This window comes from Phalacrocorax aristotelis, chromosome 10 (genome assembly GCF_949628215.1).
Source record: "Phalacrocorax aristotelis chromosome 10, bGulAri2.1, whole genome shotgun sequence".
Taxonomy (NCBI): domain Eukaryota; kingdom Metazoa; phylum Chordata; class Aves; order Suliformes; family Phalacrocoracidae; genus Phalacrocorax; species Phalacrocorax aristotelis.
The window spans coordinates 24,956,548-24,984,297 of record NC_134285.1 but is presented as its reverse complement, the minus strand read 5'-3'; the positions used below and the strand labels follow the sequence as shown (position 1 = coordinate 24,984,297).

The 27,750-nt window shown below is 46.7% G+C and overlaps 2 protein-coding genes across 7 annotated transcripts; one reads left to right on the top strand and one right to left on the bottom strand.

The window, feature by feature from the left end:
• Positions 1-952: 952 nt before the first annotated feature.
• Positions 953-13,677, bottom strand: NAGPA (N-acetylglucosamine-1-phosphodiester alpha-N-acetylglucosaminidase). Of its 3 annotated transcripts, XM_075105928.1 has the most exons (11): positions 13,555-13,677; positions 12,735-13,220; positions 8,507-8,646; positions 7,839-7,947; positions 7,380-7,508; positions 6,308-6,516; positions 5,222-5,269; positions 4,721-4,849; positions 3,438-3,569; positions 3,186-3,246; positions 953-2,545 (listed from the first exon to the last, which is right to left on the bottom strand). In XM_075105928.1, the coding sequence occupies exons 1-11, from the start codon at positions 13,662-13,664 to the stop codon at positions 2,323-2,325; spliced, it is 1,776 nt and encodes a 591-aa protein (XP_074962029.1). In that variant the 5' UTR covers positions 13,665-13,677; the 3' UTR covers positions 953-2,322. The 3 variants fall into 3 exon arrangements, with proteins under 3 accessions (XP_074962029.1, XP_074962030.1, XP_074962031.1); XM_075105929.1 differs by lacking the exon at positions 5,222-5,269; XM_075105930.1 differs by lacking the exons at positions 7,839-7,947; positions 8,507-8,646.
• A 2,893-nt stretch (positions 13,678-16,570) lies between these two features.
• On the top strand, positions 16,571-25,588 carry ALG1 (ALG1 chitobiosyldiphosphodolichol beta-mannosyltransferase). 4 transcript variants are annotated; one of them, XM_075105915.1, is made up of 13 exons: positions 16,571-16,802; positions 16,942-17,019; positions 17,531-17,634; positions 18,140-18,288; positions 18,905-18,994; positions 19,655-19,765; positions 20,695-20,816; positions 21,637-21,675; positions 22,250-22,309; positions 23,021-23,131; positions 24,110-24,224; positions 24,945-25,020; positions 25,361-25,588. In XM_075105915.1, exons 1-13 carry the CDS (start codon positions 16,601-16,603, stop codon positions 25,493-25,495), a joined length of 1,392 nt encoding a protein of 463 aa, XP_074962016.1. In that variant the 5' UTR covers positions 16,571-16,600; the 3' UTR covers positions 25,496-25,588. The 4 variants fall into 4 exon arrangements, with proteins under 4 accessions (XP_074962016.1, XP_074962018.1, XP_074962019.1 ...); XM_075105917.1 differs by having other exon boundaries at positions 16,584-16,802; positions 18,140-18,489; XM_075105918.1 differs by having other exon boundaries at positions 16,587-16,636; positions 18,140-18,489.
• Positions 25,589-27,750: the final 2,162 nt, after the last annotated feature.

Sequence of the window (27,750 nt, the reverse complement as noted above, 5' to 3'; positions counted from 1 at the left end):
AGAATTCCTGGTAGGAAGCAGTGAGCCCAACTGTCCACTCAGCTCGGGTGTGAAGCTGCTGGGTACCGATGCAGTAGCTGAGGCCAGCCATGCTAGGGTCAGAGGAATCTCTTATTTCAAAATGCATTTCACTAGCTCACACTCCTTTAACATCTGAAACATTTAAATTGTGAGCCAAATGATGCAAGAAACAGAGCTATTGGACTCTTAAGGACTAAAATTGACAAGCCTTTGTCAAAGATTCCTGCATGCTATTAGCTTTAATATTCTTCCCACGTTTGTGATGATTCTTATACCTGATTATTTATCTCTTGGAAGGCTAAACTAGAATCGTGACACGCATTGTCTTTTAATGATATCCACTTCCAAGCTGTTAGTTAAACAGACATTAATTTTCTTTTTTTTTTTTTGCAAGCACTTTCTCTCCCTTGCAGTTGTCTTCATTTTTATATATTGAAGTCTTGATTTTTCTCAGCCAAAAAACCCCAAACATCCTCCAAGAGCACAAAGCAAAATGCAGAGTGCTTTGTAACCTGTTCCTTGATCACAAATGTACTTAGTTACAGTATTTGTAGGTTCTGGTAGGAGCTGTACCTTTCTGTATGTTGGAAATAAAAAAAGCATCTTTAAAGAACACAGCTGATTGTTTGATGCAACTGTTCAACTTGTGGTAAACTCTAAAAATTTAAGTGTGTGCGCTGTTCTCTACCCACAGAAATAAATGTAAGTCTTGCTTCCTACTTTTGAACTAAAGCATTCTTTAATTTTTTACTGTAGAACCAGCATTTTTTCTTTGTTTTCATACCACAGAGTAGGTGGGTACGCGTCATCCTGCAGTGTAGTTGGTTACTTAAAATAAAAAAGGCCCATGGGGTTTGAACAGCCAACTAAGATGAACTAGGAAGGGATCATGTCTTCCTTCTGCAACTGAGCATTAAGCATTTGAGTTCCAGGCAGTTATTACTAATAGACTTTATTCAAGTTTCAAACAGTCTTCTGTAAATCATAGAAAAATAGAATCTTCCCTTTACAGGTTGATCTGATGCCAACAGTGGCACAAAAGTTGTGTGTCCTTTACTCAAAGAGATAAAAGCAGAGTGCATAAAAATGTTAATATTCAGGCTCAGGCAGGCTTTAAACCCCCCCTTTCCAGCATCAAAGTAGCAACATTAAAGGCTAGCTCTCCCTCACATGGAAGCAAACTCCATATTATGCTATTTTTTTCTTGTTTTCAAAATACATTTTGCAAGGATCTATTCCAGCTAAAATGTCTGATCTCCAGCTGAGCTGTTCAGGCTCATGGGTTGCTCTGAAGTACTTTCTGATCGTGGTCCTAGCTGCTGCTGGCAGTTGTTCCCTCTGAGGGAGGGCAGTTCCAGCAGCGGTGAGCAAGGGCTGCTGCAGGGATTCTCTGGGGACTGAGGGCAGCACAGGCTCCTCAGGCTTGGCCCAGGGCTTGGTTGTGTCATGCTGACCTTGCCAGGCTGCTGCTCTTCGCCCTTCCCCAGCCATGAGAGCTCCTGGCCCCAGTGCCAGCCCACGCAGCTGGGCAGAGCATGCTGGCTTCTCAGAGGTGTGAGAGGATGCAAGAATGACACTTTTGAATTGGCAAGACTCTTTATGTTGCTGTACTGCAAGAACCTACCGAAAATGCAGTGCTAGTCAAGCACCTGTTAGTCCTAGGAGCAGCCTAAGGAATTCAGTAAGAAAACACCAGCCCTGCAGTCCACACACGCTGGGTGAAGAAAGTCAGGTGCAAGAAAGCCCTGACCCACTGCAGCCAGAAGGAGGAATGGTGCGGTTTCACTGTGTGCTGTACCTGTTCCAACATTTTTAAACCAACTTTTTTCAGTTTTATGATAAAAGTCTGTCTACTCTTCCCTAGTAAGCTCATAGACCACAACATCCTTAAGCCTAGCTTTATGCTACAGGCAGTTTATCTTGCATCTTGAAAATACTTACCACTGCTCAGGTGTGAAGGGACCTTTCTGAAGTGCCTATGGCCTGCATTCCTCACCTATTTTCCCCAAGTATTGGAGGGAAGCAGCCTGCTTCCTTCCCTTATCCACCTGTGGAATTCCCTTATCTGCTTGTGCCCTGCATCCTCCTGTTGCAACTAATTACACAGTCTTGTTTGCTCCAGCTAGAGGAGCAGAGGAAGGGAGGGAAACTAGCCATGTTCTCAGCAGGGCTGGGCCAGAACCAAGGGAGTTTCTTGGGTTAGTCAGCAGTTTTGCACGCTAGGTCTAAACAGGCTCTGTAACAGTCAGTGCTGAGTGGCACAGGACAAGGTGCAGAGTAAAATGCCTCATCTCTGGGCCTCTAAAGGAGTGCCTGACTTTGGTCCTGAGTATCTTCTGTCTCGGAGGCAGCAGAGGTGGAGGTATGACTGGCGTCCCCATTCACCTCCCTCAGGGGGTGGTAGAGGTAGTCACCACCCTCATGGTGCCTCTCTGACCTGGCCTTGAGAAAGAGGCCCACGTTCCCCATGGCACTAATCACGAGAAGCAGCGCCAAGACAGAAGTAATGGAGGTCCAGGCTTTCCTGTCAGACAGAAGGAGGAGAAAAAAAAAAACAAAAACCCAAATAAGCAACACCTCTTGACCTGCTTTTACTTGTTCCCAGTGTACAAATGATTTCCCAAGCTTTGTACTTCCTTCTCTGTCATTGTAAGCTTGTGGTTCTGCTCTCAGGCAGGTGGGAGTATGCTCTGTGAAAGGCTTTGAAGGGCTGCTCTGGCAGCCAGAGCAAATAGATGCTTTTAGCTTTCCACTCAGTTGCTCAGCTGGTCACTTGTAGCTTCCCCACTACTACGGAAGCTGTGCTCTGGTGGTGGAACTGCCCTCATCTGTTTGTTGTGTATACAGCGCAGCAGGGGCAGAGGAAAGGTGGCGCTCGTTTAACTGCAAGCTGCAGTTCACCAGGCTCAGAGCATGAGCTGTCAGTGATGGGGGGGCTTCAGCTCAGCACTTGTCTCACGATTAGGTTTTTATCACCCTATCCTCATCCTTCCGCCGATGAGAGTGGATGTTAGCATGCAGATGCTTTAGGCAGTGAAGCAGGTCTCAGCCTCACTGACATGTTGCTCGGGTGGGGTGTGAACAACTCCATCTCACAGGGAGCCCCTAATGGCATTGACTCAGTGTGCATGCATACACATATATGATGGGTATTACACACTTACTCTGACAGAGAGAATTTTTCTTTGCTCCGTCCCTTGTTCTGGAAAGCCAAACACCGCCCAGCTGAAAAACAAAGAATAGAGGGAAGAAAGGCACCATTGAGGGGAGGGTATAAAATGCCACTGAAAAAGAGTAAGATTAGGTAAAACAACAGCTGGCCAGAGCTGCTACTAAGCAAACAGAATGTTATGCACCAAAGCTGCTCTTCCACCTTCTTTTTCTCTTTAAACCATAACCACCGTAACCAGAGGTACCTTTGTCTAACTGGTCCTGTACTGCCAGTTCATGGGTGATGTTGCAGCTGCCTGTCTCCCGGTTGCAGGGACACGTGTGTTCACACACACATGGTTTCTGGCAGTTCGGCCCGTACCAGCCCATGGGACACTCTAGGGAATTGATTACAAAGAAGAATTGATTACATTGTCAGAACTCCACATGCTTTGAAATCATCTAGTCCATCACTGTGGCACCCCCAACCTGACTCTGCCTGTGTCCCCAGCTGCTCCAGCTCGGTGCCAGGAAGGATGGGCATGCTCAGAGCTTTAGGAGAGGCTCAAACCTCTCCTACATCTGCCAGAGGTATTTATCTTGCTTCCCGTGTCTTTTTTCTCCCTGCCGCATATGAGCTACAGCCCAGCTGTTTGGCTCAGAAGCAAAAGTGGAGGGGGGTGCCAGCAGCCCCTTCCTAAAAGGAAGCAAGTATTTGTGTTTGAGTACAAGCATCCAGTGGGCTCCATGGCCACGCTAAGCAGTCAGGGCCTCAGGTCTGCTGCAGCCTGACAGAGCTCTTCTGCCTGCCCGCCCTGCCTCTTCCAACAGACTGAAAGCACCAAACTGTGAGTCAATGGCTGTTATTTTGTTTCCTTCCACAAGAAGATCTTGTAAAATAGGGATGGGGCTGTCTGAGCATTCCTAGGCTGCGACCAAAGCATCAGTAGCACAGCCCTGCACGCAAGAAGTTTACACCCACGCTGTAATTAACTTGTTCTGTCAGCGAAGTGGGCTGTTCAGTCAGATACATGGGGGGCTGCGAGCACGTCAGAAAGGCTGGAGTAGTTATACAATGGAGAACACAGCTCCCTCTGTTAGCGCTAGCACCTGCACAGCCAGAGTTTAAAAGTCATAAGCCGGAACAACCCTTTGGAACATTTCATACGCACTGACCTGGATCACCCGATGCCCCAGCTACAGGCAGGCCCTGGTGCAACACCCTCAGGAAAAGGATATTCAAGTATTCACGTTCTACACTCACACAAGCTTGGGAAAGCAACACAGTTCTTTGGGGCAGAGACTAAACAGGCATTCACAATTTTCTAATGATGAAGAAAACTCCTCTTTCCTCTCTGCTCCCTCCTTTTCTGTTTAGCCAATTTAGGTAGGGCAGGCAAGCCCTTAAGAGCTGGGAGCTGTCAGGCTATACTCCATCTGTGAGGTTCAGGCCTGAGCCTGCCCGGCAGACCTCACACGTGCTTTTTGTGGCTCGGATGTGACACAAAAGACTCTCCCAGCCCAGGCTGTTCTTCAGAGCAGCCCTTACCTTGCTCGCAGCTGGTGCCATAGTACCCAGCTGGGCAGGAGCAGGCTCCGTGCACAGGGTCACACGAGCCACCATTCTGGCAGTGGCATTTCTGGGTGCAAGCGTCCCCATAGAAACCATTAGCACAAGCTGCAAGAGACAAGCAGAGATCTCATCAGGGCCCTCGTTACAAAGGCAGCAATCCTACCCCATGCTCATACCCACAGAGCAGTCACCAGTCACCCGCACGGGGTGTCGATGGCTGCTCAAAGAACAGAAGCCAAGTCTGTGCCTTGAACAAGGAGCAAAGGCTTAAAATGCTTTGCACCAAGCTGATCTTAAGATGCTCAGGCAGCAATTAAATTCACACGGACAAAAATAAAAGCACACTGCATAGCCTTTCCCTTCACTGCTCCCTCCTGCGGAGCCACCCACCCACCACTGCAGGCAGCCAGCTGCTTGGAAGTGGTTCACACCATCCTCTTGTTGGCTATGAAGGAGCAGAGTGGAAGTCAGCATTACCTTCACTGCAGTTACTGCCAGTCCAGCCAGCGTCACACAGGCATCCAGCTGCGCAGAGACACGCAAACAGGCATTAACATCAACAGAGAAAGGCTTAGAGATAGTAGGAACTCAAAATTAGGAGCCTCTGCTTCTTGGGGTGCCCTCTTCACTCTCCCTGCCTCTGCCAAGGAACCCACAGAAGAGGAATCCTGAACTCACACACAGGTGAGGTTCAAACGTCCACCTGCTACAGCCGCCAAACACAGCAGAACCTCAGGCTGATTTTGAGGTGGCAAAGAAACAGGATGGAGCAGGCACAGAAGAGCAGAAGCTGGGGGTGTATATTACACAGTCCCTAGATTCAAAACAACTTCATGAAAGAGCTGCAATTGCTCGCTTATAAAAATCATGAAGGAGAGTCAAGAAGAAACAATAAGGGGAGGTGCAGAATTCAGCTGCTTTGTCATATGGTGTAATATACTGCCCTTCCCATCAGCAGATTTACAAACAAACCAGGAGCGCAACCCCAGGAGGCAGAAAGGGAAACTCAGACACGGAGTATGAAGTCAAGTCCTACTGCAGGTCTATTTTCCAGATCTGAGTCCCAGCCTAGCCCTACTGCTGTTTCCTAAAGGCAACATGTTCTGACCATCTCTACTGCTGCTTCAGATGCTGGAGGGAAGGGGGAGAGCAGCTCCGTACGCCCAGAAGGTGAGACAAGGGCTGAGGCATGCAGCACCAGAGGGCTTCCAAAGACAGGGCATGGGCTGGCCAGACCATCAGCACCTGCAGCCCAAAAAGGCTGGGCTCCCGGTGCTGGGAAGCCTCTCCAAAGGCTGCTGCTCGCTGCAGCGAAGGAAGCGGCTGCTGCTGGTGCCAGTTCACATGAGCTACGCTCCTTCACACTAGGGTGTGGAAGGACTCCATGGACCATCAGGACTGCACATGGTGATGCGCTGAGGCCTCACCATAGTGCCTCCTGGGCAGGTAAGCGATATTCCCCTTGTATATACGGCCCAGGTTCATGCTTCCCCTAGAGCCACCCACAAGCTCCCTCTGGCATCTCCACGTTAAAGTCCTCCTCTGCATACCACAGCGACTCACAGTCAGTGCAGATGCCACGCAGGCTGCAGTTGGAAGGGCCACAGTCCAAGGTGTCACAGGCTGGGCCTCTCCAGAAGTCCCCGGTGCAGCGGCACTCCCCTTGCACGCAGTCCCCATGACCGCTGCAGTCTGCAGGCTCACAGGCAGGTTCGTGGATACACATGATGGTTGAGATGCTCCGAGGGCAACGCCACATGTTGTCAAAGGAGCTGGGGAGAAAAGACAGGTCCCATAATGTCTGCAAGTGCTGTGCCGCTCCCAGCCCTATGCGAAACCGCTTGATATAATCCACAAGTTTTCATCCTTATTCACACTGGCAAACAGAATATTAATAATGGGAAAATACAAACATAACACTAGATCTAAGTCACTGTTTTAACTAAGTGTTTACTCCTATTGGATAGGAGTAATTTCAGACACAGAATTACAGAAAGCGCCATGCAATCAAGGTCTCCCTTTAAGCAGCCCAAGCTTCCCGAACTTCAGCATTCAACGTGCCTTTTCTTTAATATTATTTCCTTTGAAACAAGCGACATCATTGCAAATGCTTGGTTTTCATCTGTCAGACAGCAAACTGAGTTTTAAATCCCTTCATGTTTACAGTCAGAAATTACTAAAAAGCTAAATCTAAAGTAAAATGTTCTTTAGGTTCCCTCACGTGAGGCAGGGCAGGGTCTTCAAGCCAGTGCTTCTCTTCCATAAAAATAAGCTGTTGACAGATTTCTGCTCATTCCTGTGAATGTGCAGCTCTGAATCTCCTGGTCTAAGAGCTGTCTCCTTATCCGATTCCCACATCAGGCCACTCAGTCATGTCAATCAGCTTTGCTGCATGTCTGAAAACAGCTAAACTTTAATCCTGGATATCTAAGTAGAAAAAATATGTAGTCACTAAATCACTTTAAATTTTAGTGACATGCTCTCCCTCAAAACCTGTTGCTTGCCTTTACATTGTGATCTCCCAGGTATGCAGACTGACCCCCCTACAGAGCAGAGGCGTCAGACTGAGCTCCGCACACTCATGGGAGCTGTGTGGTTACTTGTGCCGCCCTGGGCATGTGCAGCCAGCACCTACCAGTGCTCAGATGGGTAGCTTGCAAGAGTCCCATTTAAGACCAGCGTTGCAGACCCTCCACCATCCAGGTTGATAGCATTGATGATTCCCTGCTGCTTCAGAAATTCAGCCATTTCCCAGAGGTTGACCCTGCAAAAGCAAACAGTTGTTCGTTGCTCATTCATGCTATTTGACTTCAAGGAAAACTGCTATACTAGAAGCCTGGTCCCTCTCCTCAGTGGAAGGGGGAAGCTCTCGTACCCCAGGTGTGCTGACTCGCTACCGGGAGGCTGCATTAGCCTTTTCTGGCTCTGCCAGAAAGACACCAGACAGCAGTGTCTTCAACTGACCTCTTGTGCTCTGCTAGTCTCTGCCTTAAAACATATTATTGGCAGCTGCAGAGTTCCTCCAGTTCCAGTGACAGAATTTCAGGACTGATCTTGCACCTGCCCCAAGTCCCTACCACGACCCTGGCCTTACCCTCTGGATTCTGTCTGTCCATCCACATGAACCAAGACCAGCTGCCCCTGACTGTCATGTCCTACCGCAGTCCTGGCTGAGATCACATTGATGAACTTGTTGAAGGTTCCTGTACAGGAAGAGGAATAATTCACGCACCAGCTGGGTGACAGAACCGTCTGTTTAGACACATCTATCTGCAAAAGAGCTCCCAGCAAGGAGCTCATCTAAATTGAACCACAATGAGAACAGAGCCTAGGTTCCTCCTGTTCATCCAAGCCCATCTATGAATAACATTTCCAGAAGCACTCTTGTTAAGGTTTTGTCTGGCACAGGGAGGAAGAAGGGGATTCACAAGCCCTCAGTTTTGAACTCCTGTAAGAGGCCTCTGCTTTGAGTTTCTCTGGACAAGTATTAATGCCACTCATGCCACCACTATTTACAGTCCTCAGCCAATTCTGTTCAACAACCCTGAACAGGCAAGCACAGCCTCATCTTGCAGGCAGCCTACTTCTTGAACTGCACTTGCCACAGACTTGCGGTAAAGTAGCATAGAAGAAATTTGGACCTCTTAAGTGAGTAGCAAACTGAAATAGGCAACATAGTTTCCACTGCTATCCCCTCCTTCCAATAGCTCCATCAGAAGGACAATCTATACCCAGGCTGAAGCTAGGCTTTACAATATTTACCTGTGGTTTGAATTTCACCACACTCAGCCATTTGACTCTGCCCGATGTACACTTCTCCATCTCTTAAGAGCCAAATTACCCCACTCACAAGCTGCACAAAAGGGTTTGTTTGGTCCAAGACATCTTCCTCAGACAGGTAACTAGGAAAGAGAGAGCAGGAGCGGTTACCCACAGTCACAGTAGGGTCAGGCAAAAGCCTCTTCTGCTGCCAGCAGGCTCCAGAAGCAGGGAGAAGGGGAGACGGTGGCTGAATGAAGGCTAGCTTCATCCAAAACTAGACGCCAAGCAGTGCAAAACATGACTTTAACAGCCAGAGTAGACCCTGTTCTCCATTATTCTGCGCTTAACCACTGTTAATGATGGTCCCAGGCTACTGTGCATGAAATAGCTCCTGCCAGCAATGTGGACAGTGGACCTGAGCCAGGATAATGTGGGTAGAAAGCATCTGGCAGAACATGGGGGCAGAGCCATTGCCAAATGCTCAGGGACCTGCAGAAGCAGCTGTAACATCTTGCTGTCTGTCAGCTTCCATTCTGCAAAACAGTGACAGCAAACAGCTTCTGAGAGGGTTTTCAGCGACAGCATCCCGTCTGCCTACAGCTGCACTGAGGGGAAGATAATGCTGGATGTACCTGCTCCCCTCCATGTGGAAAAGAGCTTCCTCTAGTCTTCCAGACAGCAAAACCTCTCACTGAACAGTCAGACAGTGAAAGGACTGTTCAGCAACCGTGTCCACCATCAGGTGCTGTGTGGCACTGTGGGGTACTTCCCAAGAGATATTCTCTCAAGATTTAGGGTGCTGAGTAACCCACCTCATCAGAATCTGACGCCAGGTGATGTTTGCAGCTGACAGGAGAGGACAGCAGCAAAGGTCGGGGCTGAGCAGCTGTGCTTTTGCTGTAAGCTCTGCCAGTAGTTTTTGATTTAAAACTGATTGCTCTGCATGCTCCAGACATATCTTGTAGGAGCTGCATGCTCAACTTTTAGTTTTTTAGTATCCACGATTGCAGCCGAACAAAGCTTCACACAACTGAAAGTATGTGAACGGAAAACATGCAAAAAGAAATCCCTTTACCCATGGGAAGGGGACACAGAGACAAAATGAACACAGCTGAAAATGGATCAAATTGCACAACAGCTTGAGCATGGACTAATCAACTATCAGCTTTTTAAAGCCTGCAATCATCCATTGCCAGTCCAGGTGGCAGAGGCAGCATCTTTGCTAGGTGGGAGGTATCAAGGTGCACCATCCTGTTGATCTTGATACAGCCTGAAAGGGTCAAGTGCAAATTACTTTCCCCACTGCCCTGACAGACCAAATTATTTACACCAATAATTCTAGCGTCATGTTTTGGAAACCGCAAAGACCTCAAGCAGACAACAACTCACACAGTGCCGTGACTACATTTAACAAGGGAAATCCTGCCAGAGCAGGAGAGAAGCAGAGCAGAGCTGAGATTAAGGATTCAACAGCAACCCTGCAATTGCTGTTGGTCCCCTCTGCCCCCTCACTAAAGCAGCCATGTCACCAACTCCACCAGCCCCTCTGCCACACAAATTAAGGCTGCAGTTCTCAGGGCTATCAGAGAATAGCTGCACACAAAAGCCCCGGCTTGGTACAGTCAGTTTGGCTTTGCAGGGACCCTTGCTAAGGTCTGAGGGCATGTGGGAGTGGGCTAACAGAAGGGTGAAGAATGCAGCCAACAGATGGAGCAGCTTCCATACTGCTTCTCAATCTTCTGAGACCATCAGAACGACCTCTGGGAAACTTTCTAGGACCTTTAGGGTGCCTGCTGCTGCTGGGAAGGGGCCTATACATCCAGCAAGTACTAACAGTCCCTCTGTCAGCTATTCCTCATCAGAGGGTGCTTTGATCTTTTCCCTCCAGCTGACTAGGGAGCATCACATACCCTTTCACCTTGTGCCAGGAAGAGGCTGATATCACTGCCAGGCTGAGCCCACAGCTCCCAGCAGCCAAGAGATGCTGTGGCTTGTGCAGTGGGGAGCTGGAAACTCTGCAGTGTCTGTGGTGGCACACCACAGGATACAGCCTCCAGCACCGACTTCTACAACTACCCCCAGTACAGCAGACACCTCGATTCAGCCTGAGCTGTGGAGGGAGAAGGCAGTGCTTGGGCTGCAGGGATACCTGGTGCCCTTTGCTGAAGCTGGGGCCAAGGGGAATGGTGTGTGCTGGCTGAGGAGCTATGCTGCCACAGTAAGGAGCTACAGGAGGTCTGCGTGCTGCGCAGCAGCAGGGATGATGAGAAAGAGATGGACAGATCTTCCCTAATAGCTTGCAAAAACAAAACCCTGAACCCCACAATGCCAGGAGCACTCAGGATCTCCTCACTGGGTTGGCAAATCCTAGGATAAGTCTGTGAGCTCTGGCACCCAGGTTCAGTGCCTTGGCAGCGGGCAAGGGGCCAGGAGCACTGTGAAAGGATGCATCTGTGCCAGCTGAGCCTGAACCCCGCGGCAGCACCAGAGGAGGTGGGTGACAGGGGGAAGCTCCCTGCTGCAAGGGACAGCCCCCACCCGCTAACCTGCCTGGGGGAGTGTGCTGGGACTCTGATACAGGACGGTGTGGGGAGGCTGCCAAGGCTTCTCCAGCCCCCAGGGTATTACCCCCTGCTGCTCTTCCACACAGGCGCCAACAGCACTGCCAAGGGAAACCAGGAGTGTATCACGAGCAACGACATGATGCTGGGGTTGATAGCCAAGGTTGGCCCAGGTGGCCCTCCCCTCCATCCTGCTGGTGAGGACGAAGGGCTTGAGAAGCAGCTGATGGATTCTGTGGGCCAATATGCAGTAGCACAGCTGGTACAGACAACAGAAATTTGGCTTTTACAAGGACAGAACCCTTTCTGAGGAATGAGGCCCTGACCAAGTGAGGCAAAAGTAACTTCTGTAAATGGGTGATCTATTGAGGAGAGGTTTAGACCAGGAATGACACCAGGAGGGAGGTGATCACTCACAATCAAGTGAGGAAGTGGTAAACCAGGCTAGCAAGTGAAGGTTTCAGGGTGACTTGGGCATAAGAACTTGAAACAACAAAGTATAAACAAAAGGGGATCTTAGCCTTATGCATATACATAAGGAAGAGGGTGAGAGGACTTACGGGAAGCTCTCACCCTCTTCCTGGAAAACCAGAGTGGGTGCCTATGTGAAGTTGTACAGTAATGCATGCAGCGTAGGCATGAACAGGAAGAATCTGAGGTCTGTGCAGCTGCAGGGCTACAACCTCACCGGGATCATGCAGACATGGCAGGATAGTGCGTGACTGGAGTGCTCCAATGTATGGATACATGCTCTTTAGGAAGAGCCTGTACCCAGAGAATGCAGTGGGAAAAGTGGGAAGCAGTTGCCCTTTTCATGAGAGAGCAGCAGGAACACCTGGAGGTCTGCCAAGGCACCAACCACAAGCTAGCTGGGGGCTTATGGGTTAGGATTAACGCTCTGGCAGATCAACATGGGTGACATCATGGTGGGTGTTTGCCACAGACTGCCTGGTCAGAAAACAGTAGATAAGGCCTTCTTCAGAAAACTGGAAAAAGCCTCATGTTCACAGGCCCTGGCACCTATGGGGGACTTAAACCACCTGCTGAAAGGGCAATACAGTGGAGCACAGGCAATCCAGGAGATGCCTGGATTTCTTCTTAACAGTAAGTAACATAAGACAAACTTTTGTACTGGAAATGGTGGTCAATCACATGAACAGGTTTGCCCAGAGAGGTTATGGAGTCTCCATCCTTGGAGATTTTTCAAAACCTGACTGACATGGCCCTGAGCAACCTGCTCCAGCTAACCCTGCACTGAGCAGGGTGTCGGATAAGGCGCCTCCAGAGGTCCCTTCCAACCCCAGCATTTCTGTGCTGTAGCCAGAGCAGTTCTGTAGTCCACTCTGCCTCTCCTCTGTGGGGAGGACAGAGACTTTTTGCCCTTCTACCATAATCAAGTGTAACTGCTACATGTTGGGAGAGGAGACACAGGAACTTAAGCAGCTAGAGATCATCAGAGTAATTTACCTAGCTTCTCTTCATCCTAAGAAGAAAAAAAACAATGGCCAGAAGTAGCTCAGGGGGGTACAGGTAGGACAGCCCTAATTTAAGAGTTCAAAGCATCCTCATGCTGTAACTGGCCAATGAGGCAGTGCTTCCTGCCTCGGTGATTCCTACCAGTCTTCAGGAAGGAGAGAGCACTCTCCAAACATCCCCCAAGTTCTTACCCGAACACCATGGTGCCATCCTTCCGGATGCCAAACTGAGCGTTTTGCAGACCTCCAGAGTTTCTCACCAGCTTTCCATCACTCACAATGTTCCCAAGGCACTCTCCGGTTCCCATGTCAAAGTACCCACCGTTCTGGGCCACCAGACACTTCCCGAGCTTTGCAGTCTCTTCCACGGGGGTTCTGCGGTGAGCCTGGCAGCCCCCCGCGCCACCTGGCTCTAGCACAGAGAAGGTTCTCAGGGGGTTCCTCACAAAAGTGAAGTGGCCATAGACCACCTTGCGGTCCTTGCCCACAGCAGGGATGTAAGAAACAAATGTTCTGGTGGTAGCCACCGGGCCGCCCGTCCTGTTGTCGCTGGGCCAAGCTTCGTGCGTTACGTTGCCGTACCTGACGGGCTGGCAGTCCCTGACGTGCCTGTGGTGGTGCCGGGGGCCGTGCTGGGCGGGGAAGTACGGCTGCAGCAGAGGGTCGCTGGGGGGGCTCCTGCAACGAGAAGCCCCGGTTGCCCCAAGACCACCACGGCAGGGCGCGTCTGCGGCCCTACGCGGCGGGACAAGAGCTGTTGGGCCCCGCTTCTCCCCCGCCCCCGGGGGAGTCCCCGGTACCCCCGTAACCCACCCCGGCTTAAGGCGGGCTGTCCCGCTTAGTACCCGCACCACCAAGCCGACCTCGGGGTACCGGCTCGGCGGCGCCCAGACAGAGCCCCCAGGGGACAAGCGGCGCTACCGGCCAGGAAGGAACCCCCGGGGCCCTCCCGTGCCGCCCGCACCGGGGCCGCAGGACTGGCACCGCCCTGGCCGCCCGCGGGGACACTCACCCGGCGCCGAGCGCCGCCTGCAGCCAGCCCAGCGCCGCCAGCGCGGCGGCCACCGCCGCCCGCCCCCGCCCGCCGCCGGCCGCGGCCCCCGCCGCGCTGGAGGCCGCCATCTTGGCGGGCGGGCGCAGGTAGCGCGCCCTCTGCCGCCCGGCTGCCGCTTCCCGCCGTCCCTCCGCTCTGCACCTCGAGTACCTCAAATCCTGTGTTCGGTTTTGGGCCCCTCAGGACAAGAAGGACATTGAGTTGCTGGAGCATGTCCAGAGAAGGGCAGCGAAGCTGGGGAAGGGTCTGGAGAACAAGTCTGATGAGGAGCGGCTGGGGGTGTTTAGCCTGGAGAAGAGGAGGCTGAGGGGAGACCGTATCGCTCTCTACAGTTACCTGACAGGAGGTTGTAGTGAGGCAGGGGTTGGTCTCTTCTCTCACATAACAAGTGATGTAATGAGAGGAAATGGCCTCAAGCTGTGCCAGGGGAGGTTTAGATTGGAGATTAGGGGAAATGTCTTTCCTGAAAGAGTGGTCAGGCATTGGAACAGGCTTCCCAGAGAAGTGTTGGAGTCACCATCCCTGGAGGTGTTCAAAAAACGTGTAGATGTGGCACTTGGGGACATGGTTTAGGAGGCATGGGGGTGTTGGGGTGATGTTTGGACTTGATTCTAGAGGTCTTTTCCAACCTTAATGATTCTGTGATTCTATGATTGTGCTGAGGATATGGGCTGTTCTTACAACAGGACATTTGCAACTGGAAAGATGGAAAGAAATACTTTTAGAGCCTGTTGTTCAGGAACAAGTGGTGGCCTGTGTCCATATGGTTGAGGCAGAACATGTCTGAATTGGGTTTTGCCTCAGGGAGGACACGCTCTCCTGTCCTCAGGACCTGGCATTTTCCCATCACCATCTGACAGATTCTCACAAATGTCTCACAGAAATACATATATAGTGAAATAAATACAGCCTCTACAGCCACTACAGCTTTATCATCCTCATTGGGAGGGTTAGGATTTTGTCCATTTTCCAGAAGTGAAAGATTTGGGAGGAATGACAGTATATTCAGTCAGTTCTAGTTTTTCCTAGCTGTAATTTCAGCGGCTTGGATTCTGTCATATAACTTGGCTAACAGGGTTAGGATTAAAAACACTCAAAGAGCCTCAGTTTACAAATCTGGGTATTTTTTCTTTTAAGAAATACCCATAGAATCATATGTATGTGCAGGTGCTGGCAAACCACCTTATGACCTCACTGGAGCGGTTGAGGGAGCTGGGGTTGTTTAGCCTGGAGGAGGCTGAGGGGAGACCTTCTCGCTCTCTATAGCTACCTGAAAGGAGGTTGTAGTGAGGCGGGGGCTGGTCTTTTCTCTCTAGTAACAAGAGTTAAGGACGAGAGGAAATGGCCTCAAGCTGCGCCAGGGGAAGTTTAGGTTGGATATTAGGAAAAACTTCTTCACTGAAAGGGTCATCAAACATTGGAACAGGCTGCCCAGAGAGGTGGTTGAGTCTCCATCCCTGGAGGTATTCAAAAGAAGGGTAGATGTGATGCTTGAGGATATGGTTTAGTGGTGGACTTGGCAGTAATAGGTTAGCGGTTGGACTTGATGATCTTAGGGGTCTTTTCCAACCTTAACAATTCTATGATTCTATGATTCTATAAATGCCTTGTTTCTCAGTGTGGGGTGCTAGCTTTGTAGGTTACCACCTAGCACCCATCTTTGCGCAAAAATTAATTGAATAAAACACCTCTGCTCTGTGTGTAGCTTGGCGTTTTCCACACCAAGCAAACTAACCCATTTTTTGGGATAACGCCACTACCATATTTAAAAGGAGATTTAACCTATTGCTTCCTCCCTGCCCCATCCCACAGCCGGCTCCCCTCAGACGAGGCTGGCTCCCACAGAATCACAGAATGGTAGGGGTTGGAAGAGACCTCTGGAGATCATCTTGTCCAAACCCCCTGCTTGAGCAGGCACACCTAGAGCAGGGGGCACAGGACTGCATTCAGGTGGGTTTTGAATGTCTCCAGGGAAGGGACCCCACAGCCTCTCTGGGCAGCCTGTGCCACTGCTCTGTCACCCTCACAGTAAAGACATTTTTTCCTCATATTGAGGTAGAACTTCCTGTGTTCCAACTTGTGCCCGTTGCCCCTTGTCCGGTCATTGGGCACTGTTGAAAAGAGCCTAGTCCCATCATCCTGACACCCACCCTTTAGATATTTATAAGCATTGGTAAGATCCCCCCTCAGTCTTCTCTTCGCCAGGCTGTACAAGCCCAGGTTTCTCAGCCTTTCCTCATAAGGGTGATGCTCCAGTCCCCTGATCATCTTCGTAGCTCTCTGCTGGACTCCTCTCAGTAGTTCCCTGTCCTTCTTCAACTGGGGAGCCCAGAACTGGACACAGTACTCCAGATGCGACCTCACTAGGGCTGAGTAGAGGGGGAGGATAACCTCTCTCGATCTGCTGCCCACACTCCTTTTCATGCACCCCAGGATACCGTTGGCCTTCTTGGCCACAAGGGCACAGTGCTGGCTCATGGTCAGCTTGCTGCCCACCAGCACTCCCAGGCCTTTCTCAACAGAGCTGCTTTCCAGTAGTTCAGCCCCCAGCCTGTGCTGGTGCCTGGGGTTGTTCCTCCCCAGGGGCAGGACCTTGCACTTGCTCTTGTTGAATTTCACCAGGTTCCCCTCAGCCCAGCTCTCCAGCCTGCCCAGGTCTCTCTGGATGGCAGCACAGCCTTCTGGTGTATCAGCCACTCCTCCCAGCTTGGTATCATCAGTGAACTTGCTGAGGTTACACTCTGTCCCTTCGTCCAGGTCATTGATGAATATATTGAACAGAACTGGACTCAGCACAGACCCCTGGGGAACACCGCTAGTTACGGGCCTCCAACCAGACCCTGTGCCTTCTATCACGACCCTCTGAGCTCTGCCATTCCGCCAGTTCTCAATCCGCCTCTCCGTTCCCTCAGCTAACCCGCACATCCTTAGCTCGTCCGCTCCTCTCAGACCGGAGCGCCGCCAGGGTGCGCCCTCCCGCTCTTCCCGCCGCCGGCCCCGCAAGATGGCGGCGCTGGGGCTGATGGCGGCGGCGGGCGCGGTAATGCTGGCGGCGCTGCTCTGGCGGCGGCGGCGGGTGGCGGCGGGAGGTGCGGGGCGGGTGTGCGTGGCGGTGCTGGGCGACCTGGGCCGCAGCCCGCGCATGCAGTACCACGCCCTCTCGCTGGCCCGGCACGGACGCGGCGTCGCGCTGCTGGGCTACCTCCGTGAGTGAGGGCGAGCGGCGCCGGACTCTTCCCCGCTTCCACGGGGGGCGGCGCCCGAGGGGCCCGCCTGGAGCGAGGCTGGGGTCGGGCGCGGGGTGGGCCGGGGCCGCTCCGCTGACGGGGCTCTCCCCTCTGGCAGAGAGCAGGCCGCACGGCGAGGTGCTGCGGAGCGGGGCCATCCGGCTGGTGCCCGTGGCGGAGCTGCGGGCGCTGCGAGGTGGGTGCGGGACGGGGCGCGGCTGCGGCGGGCGCTCCCCTTCGGGGCCGGGGGGAACGGGGGAAGGGGCTAAAGGAGAGTTAACGGGGGAAAAAGGAACAGCCCGGAGGGGGGTTCGGGGTTCGGGCCCGGGTGCGTGGGCTGGCTCTGGCGCGGCCTGGCCGCAGGCCGGGGCTGCACGTCCTGGGTCCCTCCCGGCCTCCTCTAAAGCCTTGTTTCTGTTGCGCTGGGGCACATTAGCTTAGTTCTGATGCGGGCTGAAAGAGCGACGTTTAAAAATTTGGGTTTTTTTACTCCTGTGCGTACCCTCATCCATACCTACGCCAGTTTCCTTCTACACAAAACACAGAACGGGAGTTTGTAGGGATTGTGAGATGTTTGTCTAAAAACAGGTTTAAATTTTCACAGCGTATGGTTATTTTAAAATTTTCTGCAGAGGCGCTGGTTCTGTACAAGGTGCGCGCTTCTGGAGAGCTGCAATATTCTTCCCAGGTTTTCTCTTATTTTGCAGTTGGTCCGAAGCTTTTCCAGTATGCCATAAAAGTCATTGTGCAGGCAATACAGTTACTGTACGCAATGCTGACGATAGATCAGCCATCCTATATTCTTCTTCAGGTATGTTTTGTGTTGGGACTAATTTTAATAAAACAAATTATACTACGTTACAGGGCATTTTTAGGAGTCTCAGGCATTGCTCTAATTTTTTAAGAGCTAAAACTGTACTAATCAATGGTGTAAACCGGGATCAAACAATTTTTTTGGCTCTAAACTTCGATTTTTCTGTTAACAGCTCAACGTTTGTTCTTCCTGTTAATTGCTGAGCTTTCTAACTTCAATGGCATGGATAGTAGTAAAGAATAAATCTTAACAGAAATGTTTGTGTGCTTATTGGAGGGCAATGTCGATCTTGATCCAATGGTGAAATTTGAAATTCCTCCCAGTCTTCATAGGAGAAACTGGCAGCTCTATAGTTGGTGAATACAAAATTGTCTCTGTTCATTAAGTTCCTTTAAAGTGGATGTAACTTCTGTCATTTGATTTAATTTTTCTGGTGGTTACTTAGTGTTTGTCACTTGACTGCAGTCTTACAGTATTTTTACTTGTTTTATTTGTTAAACAGAATCCTCCAGGCTTGCCTAGTATAGCTGTTGCCTGGGTGGCGTGCCTTTTCTGGAGAAGCAAACTGATAATTGACTGGCACAACTATGGATATACTATCATGAGTCTGAGTCATGGAAAAAATCACCCGCTAGTACAAATTGCAAAATGGTTTGTACAGTAATTTCTTCTCCTCTTTATAAATTATGTACCAATTGAGAAGAATGGAAGCAGGGGGGAGCATATAATCAGCGAAAGGCTGTTTCCGTGAAGGATTTCTGGATTTTGCTGCATTGAACTGCTTCCTATTTCGGAAAGCATGTTCTGTAAAACGCCTTTGTTAAACATGTAGGAAGGTGACTGGTGAAGAAGGTAGGTTGGTTTTATGCATTATGCAAACTTTGATCTTGTTATCATGATTTCTTGATATGTAGTGGGGTTTTTTTGTTCTTTAATACTGCTTTACACTCCAACTCATCTTTAAAGGCCTGTTTCTTGCTGAATCTAATTGGTTACATGTAGATAAACGCTTTAAAGGCTTTCAAGCATGGTGTTCTTAGGCCCTAGAGGATAAAGGGGTCATGCTCTATCCCTTCTCATAAACTGATAATTGCTTCAGTGTAAGGAGTCAATCAATAATTGATAATTAAATTTCAGTTACTGGAGGCAGTTGGGTTTCTTTTGGTCTTGTTTGACTTTTAATTAGCATTGGCACTGGTGGGCAGTAACTCTCTGGCTATTGTGATTGTCTTCCTGTGGTTTCTAACTGAGATGTAATTTTTGTCAGGTATGAAAAGCTTTTTGGGCGTTTGTCTGACTATAACTTGTGTGTCACTAATGCAATGAAAGAAGATCTGTGGGTGAATTGCAACATAAAGTAAGTCACGTACCTCTAACAAATTTGTATGTGTGTACGCAAAGTAAAATGCGTAGTCCTGATGATTCTGGATTCAGAGGAATCTTAGAAAAGCAACTTCTCTGAGCCCTTTCATTACCACTGAAGCATGTTCAGTTTTGTAATGAGCTAGCGGAGTGTGGGCATTCAAGAATCTTCAAAACCCTTCATAATTAACATCTCATTGACTACAAGGTGGCAGTCCAGGTGTTATGGAAGTTTGCTGCCAAGCTGCCTGTAGAATTGGAGTGAGGCAGACATCACTGCCTTTATTAACAACTAGCTGGCCATGCAAATTTTTCTTTTGCAGTTAGAGGGCTTTAAGATCAAAGTTGCTCAGGGATGGTTATGAAGTAACTTTAAAAATCAGCACAATGGTGTCTACAGTCTTCATGGTTGCATTACACCCCTTGAATGTGCACACAAGGAAGGAGCCCTTCCTTATAGGATTAGTATGTCCATCTTGGTGTATTCCAGAAGATTTCAGGAATACAGAAGGTTGTAAGTGTCAAAAAAGTCATTATTTTGCTGTATTAATTCACTTAATTACTTTCTGTGTTGTGCTGTTGTAGCCTGTCAGTGTACTGTATGCATTTTGTTTCATCTGTATTTTATTTAATTTGTGAATATATTTCATTACAGGGCAGTAACACTGTATGACAAGCCAGCTTCTTACTTTAAGGAAACACCATTAGAACTTCAACATCAGTTGTACGTGAAACTTGCCAAAGACTATGAGCCATTTAAGCCATGGTATGTGTAAAGAAAGCGTGCAGTTACAGTCCTTACCTGAATGACATAAAGTTCTTGCACTGAGTTACCAGAAATACTTTTGCATGGGGTGACAAGTTACTGAACATCAGCAGGCAGAGTGGTCTCTGCGTGCTCTTGGCAGCAGTGGATGCTGTGCAAGTAAGCTTAATTTTCACTAGGAGGGGACAGAGTAATTGAAATCACCAAACTGTGATAATGTAATGCTCAGTGTGTGAAATAATAGAATTATTTTATTTTTAAAGTACTGAGGGAATCTGTAATAGAATATCTCGAGGTGAAACTCAGCAGCAGTTGTCTAGTTCCCTCTGAACTAGATGACAGTGATTGGATGCTTCATTTATCGTATCCCTTCTTTTCAGTGTGGAGAGCTTGCAAGGTCTTGGTCTAAGTGTTAGATATTCCTCTCTGGCTATATGCAGATTATTTCCTGCAGTAGATTCAATAGGGTGTTACTTTACCAGACTAATGCTAGAAAAAGAAGCGAAAGCTGCAGTGTATAGCAGTTTCTTTTTGGAAGTGCCCACCACAGAATGTATAGGTTCTGTGTTTAGTAGCGTAAGTATACTGTTGGCCTCCATGCTCTACTATATGCTTGGGACAGAGCTGGAAAGAGAGGCTGACAGTTTTCTCCACTTGTTAAAGAAAATACTTTGTTAGAAGATGGAATCGTGCCTATAGCAATAGTGTTGCTAGGCTCTTGATAGCAATAGGAAAGATGAAGAATGGTCTCTCTCATGATCAGGTATCTCTCTGCAGCTCAGTACTGTAACAACTGTGTTTCCAGAGAAGTGGAGCAGCAAATCTGAAACAAACTGTTTGGAAATCCATGCTGGTTAAGCGTAGGATTTCCATTGGTGTTTATTGGCTGTGTTTGTGTAGTCCATACTCAGAAAATTCTGTTTCTGTAGTACAGAGTCTGTAACTTCGAACGCTGAGATGTCTGCCTTTACAGAAAGGGATGAAAAGAGTGGACATGTGATAAAAACTAAAGGACGACCAGCTCTTCTAATCAGCAGCACAAGTTGGACAGGTTTGGAAACAAATAGCTGTTTTGTTTTTTTTTTTTTCTTGTTAATATTTAACCACTGTTTCACAAAAGGTGGCTGTTTGTACTTCCCCGTACTAGACACTTTATAGAGGTATGGTGACATCGTCAGTGGCAAAATTACTTTTTTTTCCTTCATTTGGCTGGAAAAATTTGAAGACAACTTGTATAATGTCCCTCCGTGTCTAAAAATGAATGATTTAAAAGTGAAGTTAGTTTTTAGTTAAGGAGCTACACTCTAGAAGCTCAGCTTCAAGAATGATTAAAAGAGATTTCCTACTTCTGGCTTTAACTTTCGTTCTGGAGATATTATCTTGCATGGTGGTGTAAAATGGCTTAATAAACTAAAATATGTACTCTTTTATTTCTGATAAAGTGTACTACGCATTTTTTCTCACTTTTTTTTTCCCCCTGTATGAAAAAGGGAGCAGAGAGTGGAAACAAATCCGTTTCTGGTAACCATGGGCAGAATTCTCTATACCTTTGAATTAACAGGGCAATGTCTACACTTAGTTTACTAGCTTTAGAAACCAGAAATTTTTAACTTGATAGTTTTGAAGATGTGCAATATTTGTGGCCTGTTTGTCTGCCATACTGCCAATAACGGGAGCCAGTAAGGATTGTATATGGTTGTAGACTTCTATTTATAAAACCAGTTACAGCAGATTTTTTAATAGGAGAAGCACATTCCATACTTAAATCATGTAGGTGAAGGTGAGGAAAATCTTGGCTGTTGTTACTTAAAGACAGTAATTAATTATAAATGATAGAAATGGAATATCACTAATAATGCCCTCTCTTGCAGAGGATGAAGACTTTTCAGTCCTTTTAAAAGCTTTAGAAGGTAGGTATGAAGGAATTCATCTCACCCATTCAAAGGGGAATTGTTGTTTTCTGGGCAGTTGTGAAGGGCTTCTCTAAAGATCGATGCCTCCACATTCAAGTGAAAATGCAGGTGTATTTGATTAATTAGTGGTTTAAGAGTAGTAGTTGAAATAGAGAATTGCAACATCTGGATTCAATTTGAGTAGTTGTCAGGGAGAATTATATTTCTAACTAGCTTGTAAATTGCAATTTTATTTTCTAAGCTATTATGCGTACTCTCCATAGGCATCTGATAATAGGAAAGAAGGGAATATGCATTGGCTTATTTTGTAGACTTTGCAGCTGCAGTTCCTAAATGCGTGTAGTGAAACAGACAATACGGTGTAGTAGAACAAATGCTTTATAAGTAGTGTGTTTTAAACAGACCATAACTTATTTCTACAGAAGTTTGACAATTCTAATATTGATAAATTTACTAGGTATATGCTTATAAAGAAATTACTTGAAGTAGCAAGTCAATTAATACACTGTGACCATTCTTAAACCAGGCATCTGTATATTTGTCAACTCTAACAGTTATTTATCCTCTCCAGATTATGAGCGGTTTATCAGTGAGGGAGTCAAGCTTCCGTCTTTAGTATGCGTGATAACAGGTAATAGTTTATTCAATAGTTATAATTCTTTCAGTGCTAATCACTTTTGTTCTATGCTGACTCGCCTGTTGATGGTGAAGACAGTCGGGCTACGAGAGTAATGATTTATAGTTGGATTGTTACAGCCCTGTAATCATGACACATCTTTAAAGAGGAGAAGCTCTCAGCCTGCCTGTCTAGTACAGCTGTGCATTACTCCATGTTCAAAAGATTTAAGCTCAACATTGAGATGATGCTGCAAAAGAAACTTAAAATGTGATGTTTAGAGTGCTAAGCAGAAAGGTGTTTAGTGCTCTAAAAGAGAACCTTCATATCAAACAAGGTTTTGCCAAAAAGTTTTGCAGGCAGAGTGACTGCTGTTTGGTTAACTTTCTCATTAAGAGGAAACTAAAATTTGGTGTGATTTTGAAGGGTTAATTGTGCTGATGAAATTTGTCATTAGTTATTTGGTTATCTTATGGCTGGAGGCAAAATGCAGGTCAAGACTGGGGCATACTGATGGCAGGCTCCTCTAAATACTGAGTAAGCAAGAAGTCTAGGTTCATGTTGCTTTCAAGGGGAATTAGTCTTTTACATGCCTTTCAGCGAGTGGTGTCTTTTTTGACGTACCTGATGCAACAGGGGTTTCAGCTATACAGTAAGGTGCACAGACCGTGCTATCTTCTGTCACCCTGATTAAAAAAACTTATATTTTTCTCCTGTTTTGAACAGGCAAGGGACCTCTAAAAGACTACTACAACAGACTGATAAGTAAACTGCACTTTAAATATATCCAGATCTGTACACCGTGGCTTGAAGCTGAGGATTACCCTCTTTTGCTTGGTACATAATGGATTATGAAGTAGGCTTGAGACTGTGTGAAAAACAACTTAGCAAATTTGCGGAGAACCGATACAGATTTTGCACAGAAGCTGGTAGAATATAGCAAGCTAATTAACGATGGTGTACTTGTATACTGTTTGTTGTTTTGACTCATGCCAGCAAAACTGCTAAATTTCTCTGACTACAGTTTTTAACTGTTTTCCTGAGAATTAGGCGTAGTACCTGCATTGCTGTTTTAGCCTTTTCTTTCTACTCTTCATTTCTTCTAACTATGCTGAAATACCGTGTGCCTGTGCATATTCCAGTTTACTTTCAGGGTCACTTCAGTAAATGAAGTAATACATTTTTTGGCTGAGCAACCAGAAGCAGCTGAAATTCTAAATTAACTTGTCTGTTCCCTCGGCATGTTCAATGTACTAGCATAAAGTGTGAGTAAGTTTAATAAAGTAGTAAAATACATATTCAACTTGATCTGTATTCTGCAGGGTTAGGGCCTGCCGATTTATATGGCTGTAAAACGCTGTGTTTATTTGGTACTTTTCACCTAATGAATATAATGTCTATAAAATCAATTTCTCTATTTTGAAATCACTTGAACTGGAAGAGGGCGCTAGTGAGCCACACAGCATATGCTGTCTGGATTGTGATGGAGTTTTGCTGTGCACGTACCCATTCTTAGCAGATTAAGAGGCAAAAAGGCTGTTTTAAGATACATGAAATTTTAATATTTCCTCCAATTTAATATGCACTCGCCTGGTATGTTTCTAAAGCCTGACTAACTTCACTAACAAAATAGATCACACTTCTTTTTCCCCCTGCCCCGAGTGCTTGAAATTGAGTCAGTCTGGAGGGTGTTGAAGGTAGCTCGTGTTTAGCTTGCATCACCCAAAGTAGTACATAAAGAGAAAAGTTTACAGTGAGGCTAGATCATCTGCTTTCAGAGAATTCAAATGCTTGTCTGCTTTGTTTGCTTTTCAGGATCAGCAGATCTGGGAGTGTGTCTCCATAAATCATCGAGTGGTTTGGATTTACCCATGAAAGTGGTAGATATGTTCGGCTGTTGTTTACCTGTGTGTGCAATATATTTTGAGTGGTAAGAACTTGCTTATTCTGATAGTTTAAGTGGATCGTATAAAACAGTAATCTTATAGAACAAGAGTTCTGCAGCTTCTGCATATATCAAATGAGATTCCAGTAATATGCCGTAGTAACTATTTTTAATAAGATAAATTAGAAATCAAGTTTGTTTTATTTAAGGTCAGTTAAAAAATTAACACTAGTTTCTACAGAGTTGGGAACATTTAATGCAACCGATTGCCTTAAAAACCTACCCTGTAATCCTTTGTTTCCATATACTTCATGTGAAAAAAGCTTCCTTCTGCATAGAGGTGTCCGTGTTCTGTGAAGGGCTGAGTGTATGCAGAGCCAGCCTTACAGTTTACAGTCCTTTGGGGAAACAGTAGCTCTTCTAAATACAGTATTTTTGTGAAGGTCTCATGAACTGGATCATTGACAGATTTTCTTTGTAGGTTATTGCCCTGATTTTGAATGTATATCCAGTGAGGCCCCTTTTGTACTGTAATGGTAGATTTAGATAGCCTGACATAGAAGGGAGAAACACTCTTTAAACCTTTAAAACTGCCTTCTTCATTCCATTTTGTCAGGTATGAAGCTCATATCTAGACATCCAGGATCATACTGTTACAGATACCCTAGCCTGGTCTCTTTGGATGTCGCTGTGCAACTTCTTAAATGTATATATCCCACTTGCTGCTTCTTGTCTCACATTTTCTTTTATGACTTTTTTTCCCAGTTTACATGAACTTGTGAAACACAACGAAAATGGTCTGATATTCAGGGACTCAAATGAGCTTGCAGAACAACTAAAGGTAAAGGCTTGACGGATTTTTCTTTCCCACTAGCCGTAACTGCAAAGGTGCCACCACGTGAGCCACCTGTTCGCATCTGCCTATCATCTGTGTATTTTGCATTCTCAGAAGATACTGCTTTGCTTGGTGAATGTTATTGGCCTCACTTCTTATTTGTTTATGAATCTGAAGCTGGCCAGAACACTTTAAATGTTGTCATTGCTCACTATTAATAGGGCCAGACCAGAGAGTGCTCTCCTATGGGCAGTACTGTAGTTGAGGGTTAACACTGGGGAGGCTGGAATGAGCCTAAAATGTAATGCGATGGTATTTTTCTGTGTTTTTCCTTTTTAACCTACAGATGCTTTTCCTGGGATTTCCTGCACTGGAAGGCAAACTTCACAACTTCAGGAAAAACCTTCGTGCATCAGAGCAGCTGCGTTGGGATGAGAGTTGGGACCAGACTGTTCTTCCTTTGCTTAAGCAGAATGAATGACTTTGCGGGGCAGGAGGGCGTCAAAAAGGCTAATCCATTCTTGGAGCTGCACAGATTTGATAACCAGTGAATAAATGCTTTGTATTATCTATAGTTGCAGTTTCTAACTACTTCCTCTTGAAACAAGTGTTTGGACACACCTCTTTACAATTTGAGCTTACATGAGAGAGAATAGCGCTGAAGGCACAGCTGAGGCTATTTGTTGTGTGCTCACAGTGTAAGTCTTGAGGGACGACGTGGTTCCTGTGCTGAAGAGCTTGAGCCTTGCCATCTGGAGTGCCTTTCCTTTCTTATCGCTTGGGATGAATCTTTAGGTAGTGAGAGGGAGGTTTAGCTACTCTAGGAACTCATACATGCAAAATCTGTTACCTGTGCTGCTTAAAGGTCACTTTTTGGTGAGGATAATTGAACACATATATAAAATTTTACTGATTATACCTGCTGTACAGTAAACACTTTAGTAGGTGATTTGCCTATGTTCTCTTGCAAATAGGAGATGCCTTTTATTGGATTTATTTAAACTGAGGATACAGTGGGTTTTTTACTTTTTCAACCAGTCAATATTCTTGGCTAGTCTTCCCTAGAAAAGCACTGAATAGCCTCGTCTGATTTTATTGAGGCAGAACCATTTGGTTTCTAAGTTGCTTTCCTTTTTACAGTGTGTGCAAGAATGTGAAAGCACAGCCACTGGTGTGTGACAGCTTTATTGAGCACTTAGATGAAAATAGACCTTTCTGTGAGTAGTGTCCTTGTACACTGAAGTGAATGTGTCTGTTTACCTTGAGAAAGAACATAAAATTTACCCCTTTTTGAACAGATGAATAGAAAAGGAAAAAATAAAACCTAAATGTATTATTAAAGTAGGTATAACTTAATAAAAGGGCACTTCCTTTTGAGTGCTCACTTAGGTACACCCTGCATCTTTTTATTGTTAATATCAGCATTCATGTGCAGACCTAATGCTTACAAGATGCTTTTTTATCACCTTTTTGATTAGAAAACAGATGTCAGTCATTTAAGGAATAAATGTGCTTGGTTTTATCATGTGGTTGCTGCTCTTCAGGGTTCCTGGTTCAGTGGTAGTAGATAATTACAACGGGTTCTGCACTAGCATTTTTAAACCCGCTTACTGAGTAATTGTTTAGTATCTGCTTTTGTCAAGCCAGACAGCCATTTGCTGATCTTGCCTTTCCCCTTCTGCAATGTGGCTACAGTAGACGCTCTCTTGAGAAAAGAGATTGTTGAGAGTGATTTTGGTTTTGGCAATTTCACTAGTTTATTGACTGAAGAATGATCCATAAACGTTTATTTGCCTATATTTATGTATTTATAGATTCTCCCCACACACTCACTATTCAAGTAAAATCCTGTCCAGTGGTTTGGCCATTCCCCTTTAGCCATTGCCGTGCACATGGAGCTAAATCAGGCACTTCTCCAACTAAACAGTAATGGCAAAAGCTTTAGAGATGTTTCATCTTCCTATAAGAAAATTTTTTAGATCCAAAATAAGCCATCCGTACAGAACTGTTGAGAGACTTGAAGAATTTTGTGTGAGGGGAGATAAAGGAGCTCCTGTTTGGGCTGCTAGTGTGCATTTACCTCTTTGAATTCTTACTTCTCGGGGAGAGGTAGCTAAAACCTGGGCTGGGGTTACTTCTGTATACCCAACTTAATCCTAGCAGTCCTGGCCTCCTTCAGCCTGAAGAATAAGATGATCCTTCAAGTTTCAAGCTACCTGTCATCCATTTTCTCTCCATTACTACAGAAGGAGGAGGCTAAATATTAATTCATTTTCTTTTAAGTAGCTTTTAAAATAAGGTACAGAAAAGGGAGTTGAAGGAGAAAGAGCAACAGATTTGATTTCTGCTTCAGGGCCAATACTGCGCAACAGGAAAATGATTAATGGATCTTGGAAAGCTTCAAAGAAGGTGAGCACAGTTATCCCCCCTTGCAGTGTATGTAGAGCACAGCTCCAGAGTACGATTATTTGTTTTCTGGCTGGTCCGAGAGGAGGGCTTCTGATCAGCTAGTTGTGAAAGTGACAGTCCTATGTGAGAGGAACGTAAATGAAGTTCTGATCTTTGTCACCACAGCAGAGTAAAGATGCACCTGATTTACAGCAGAGTCTATTACCTCTTACAGCATCATGTAAGCTTGCGACACTATCTACTACATTCCCTGTATTATTCATTATTCCATTTTAAGATATGCAAGTATATATAGACAAGTATAAAAAAAGAGCAGACAATTACAGC

Bases quoted from the DNA above. Each gene is read 5' to 3' on its own strand.
- NAGPA (XM_075105928.1), bottom strand. From the start codon at position 13,664: ATGGCGGCCTCCAGCGCGGCGGGGGCCGCGGCCGGCGGCGGGCGGGGG. The intron at 8,647-12,734 runs GTAAGAACTTGG...TCTCTTTCCTAG, and splicing joins GATGGCACCATGGTGTTCGG to TTACCTGTCTGAGGAAGATG. The intron at 7,509-7,838 runs GTAAGGCCAGGG...TTGCTTTTGCAG, and splicing joins GGACAGACAGAATCCAGAGG to GGTCAACCTCTGGGAAATGG.
- ALG1 (XM_075105915.1), top strand. From the start codon at position 16,601: ATGGCGGCGCTGGGGCTGATGGCGGCGGCGGGCGCGGTAATGCTGGCG. The intron at 23,132-24,109 runs GTACATAATGGA...TTTGCTTTTCAG, and splicing joins GGATTACCCTCTTTTGCTTG to GATCAGCAGATCTGGGAGTG. The intron at 25,021-25,360 runs GTAAAGGCTTGA...TTTAACCTACAG, and splicing joins AGCTTGCAGAACAACTAAAG to ATGCTTTTCCTGGGATTTCC.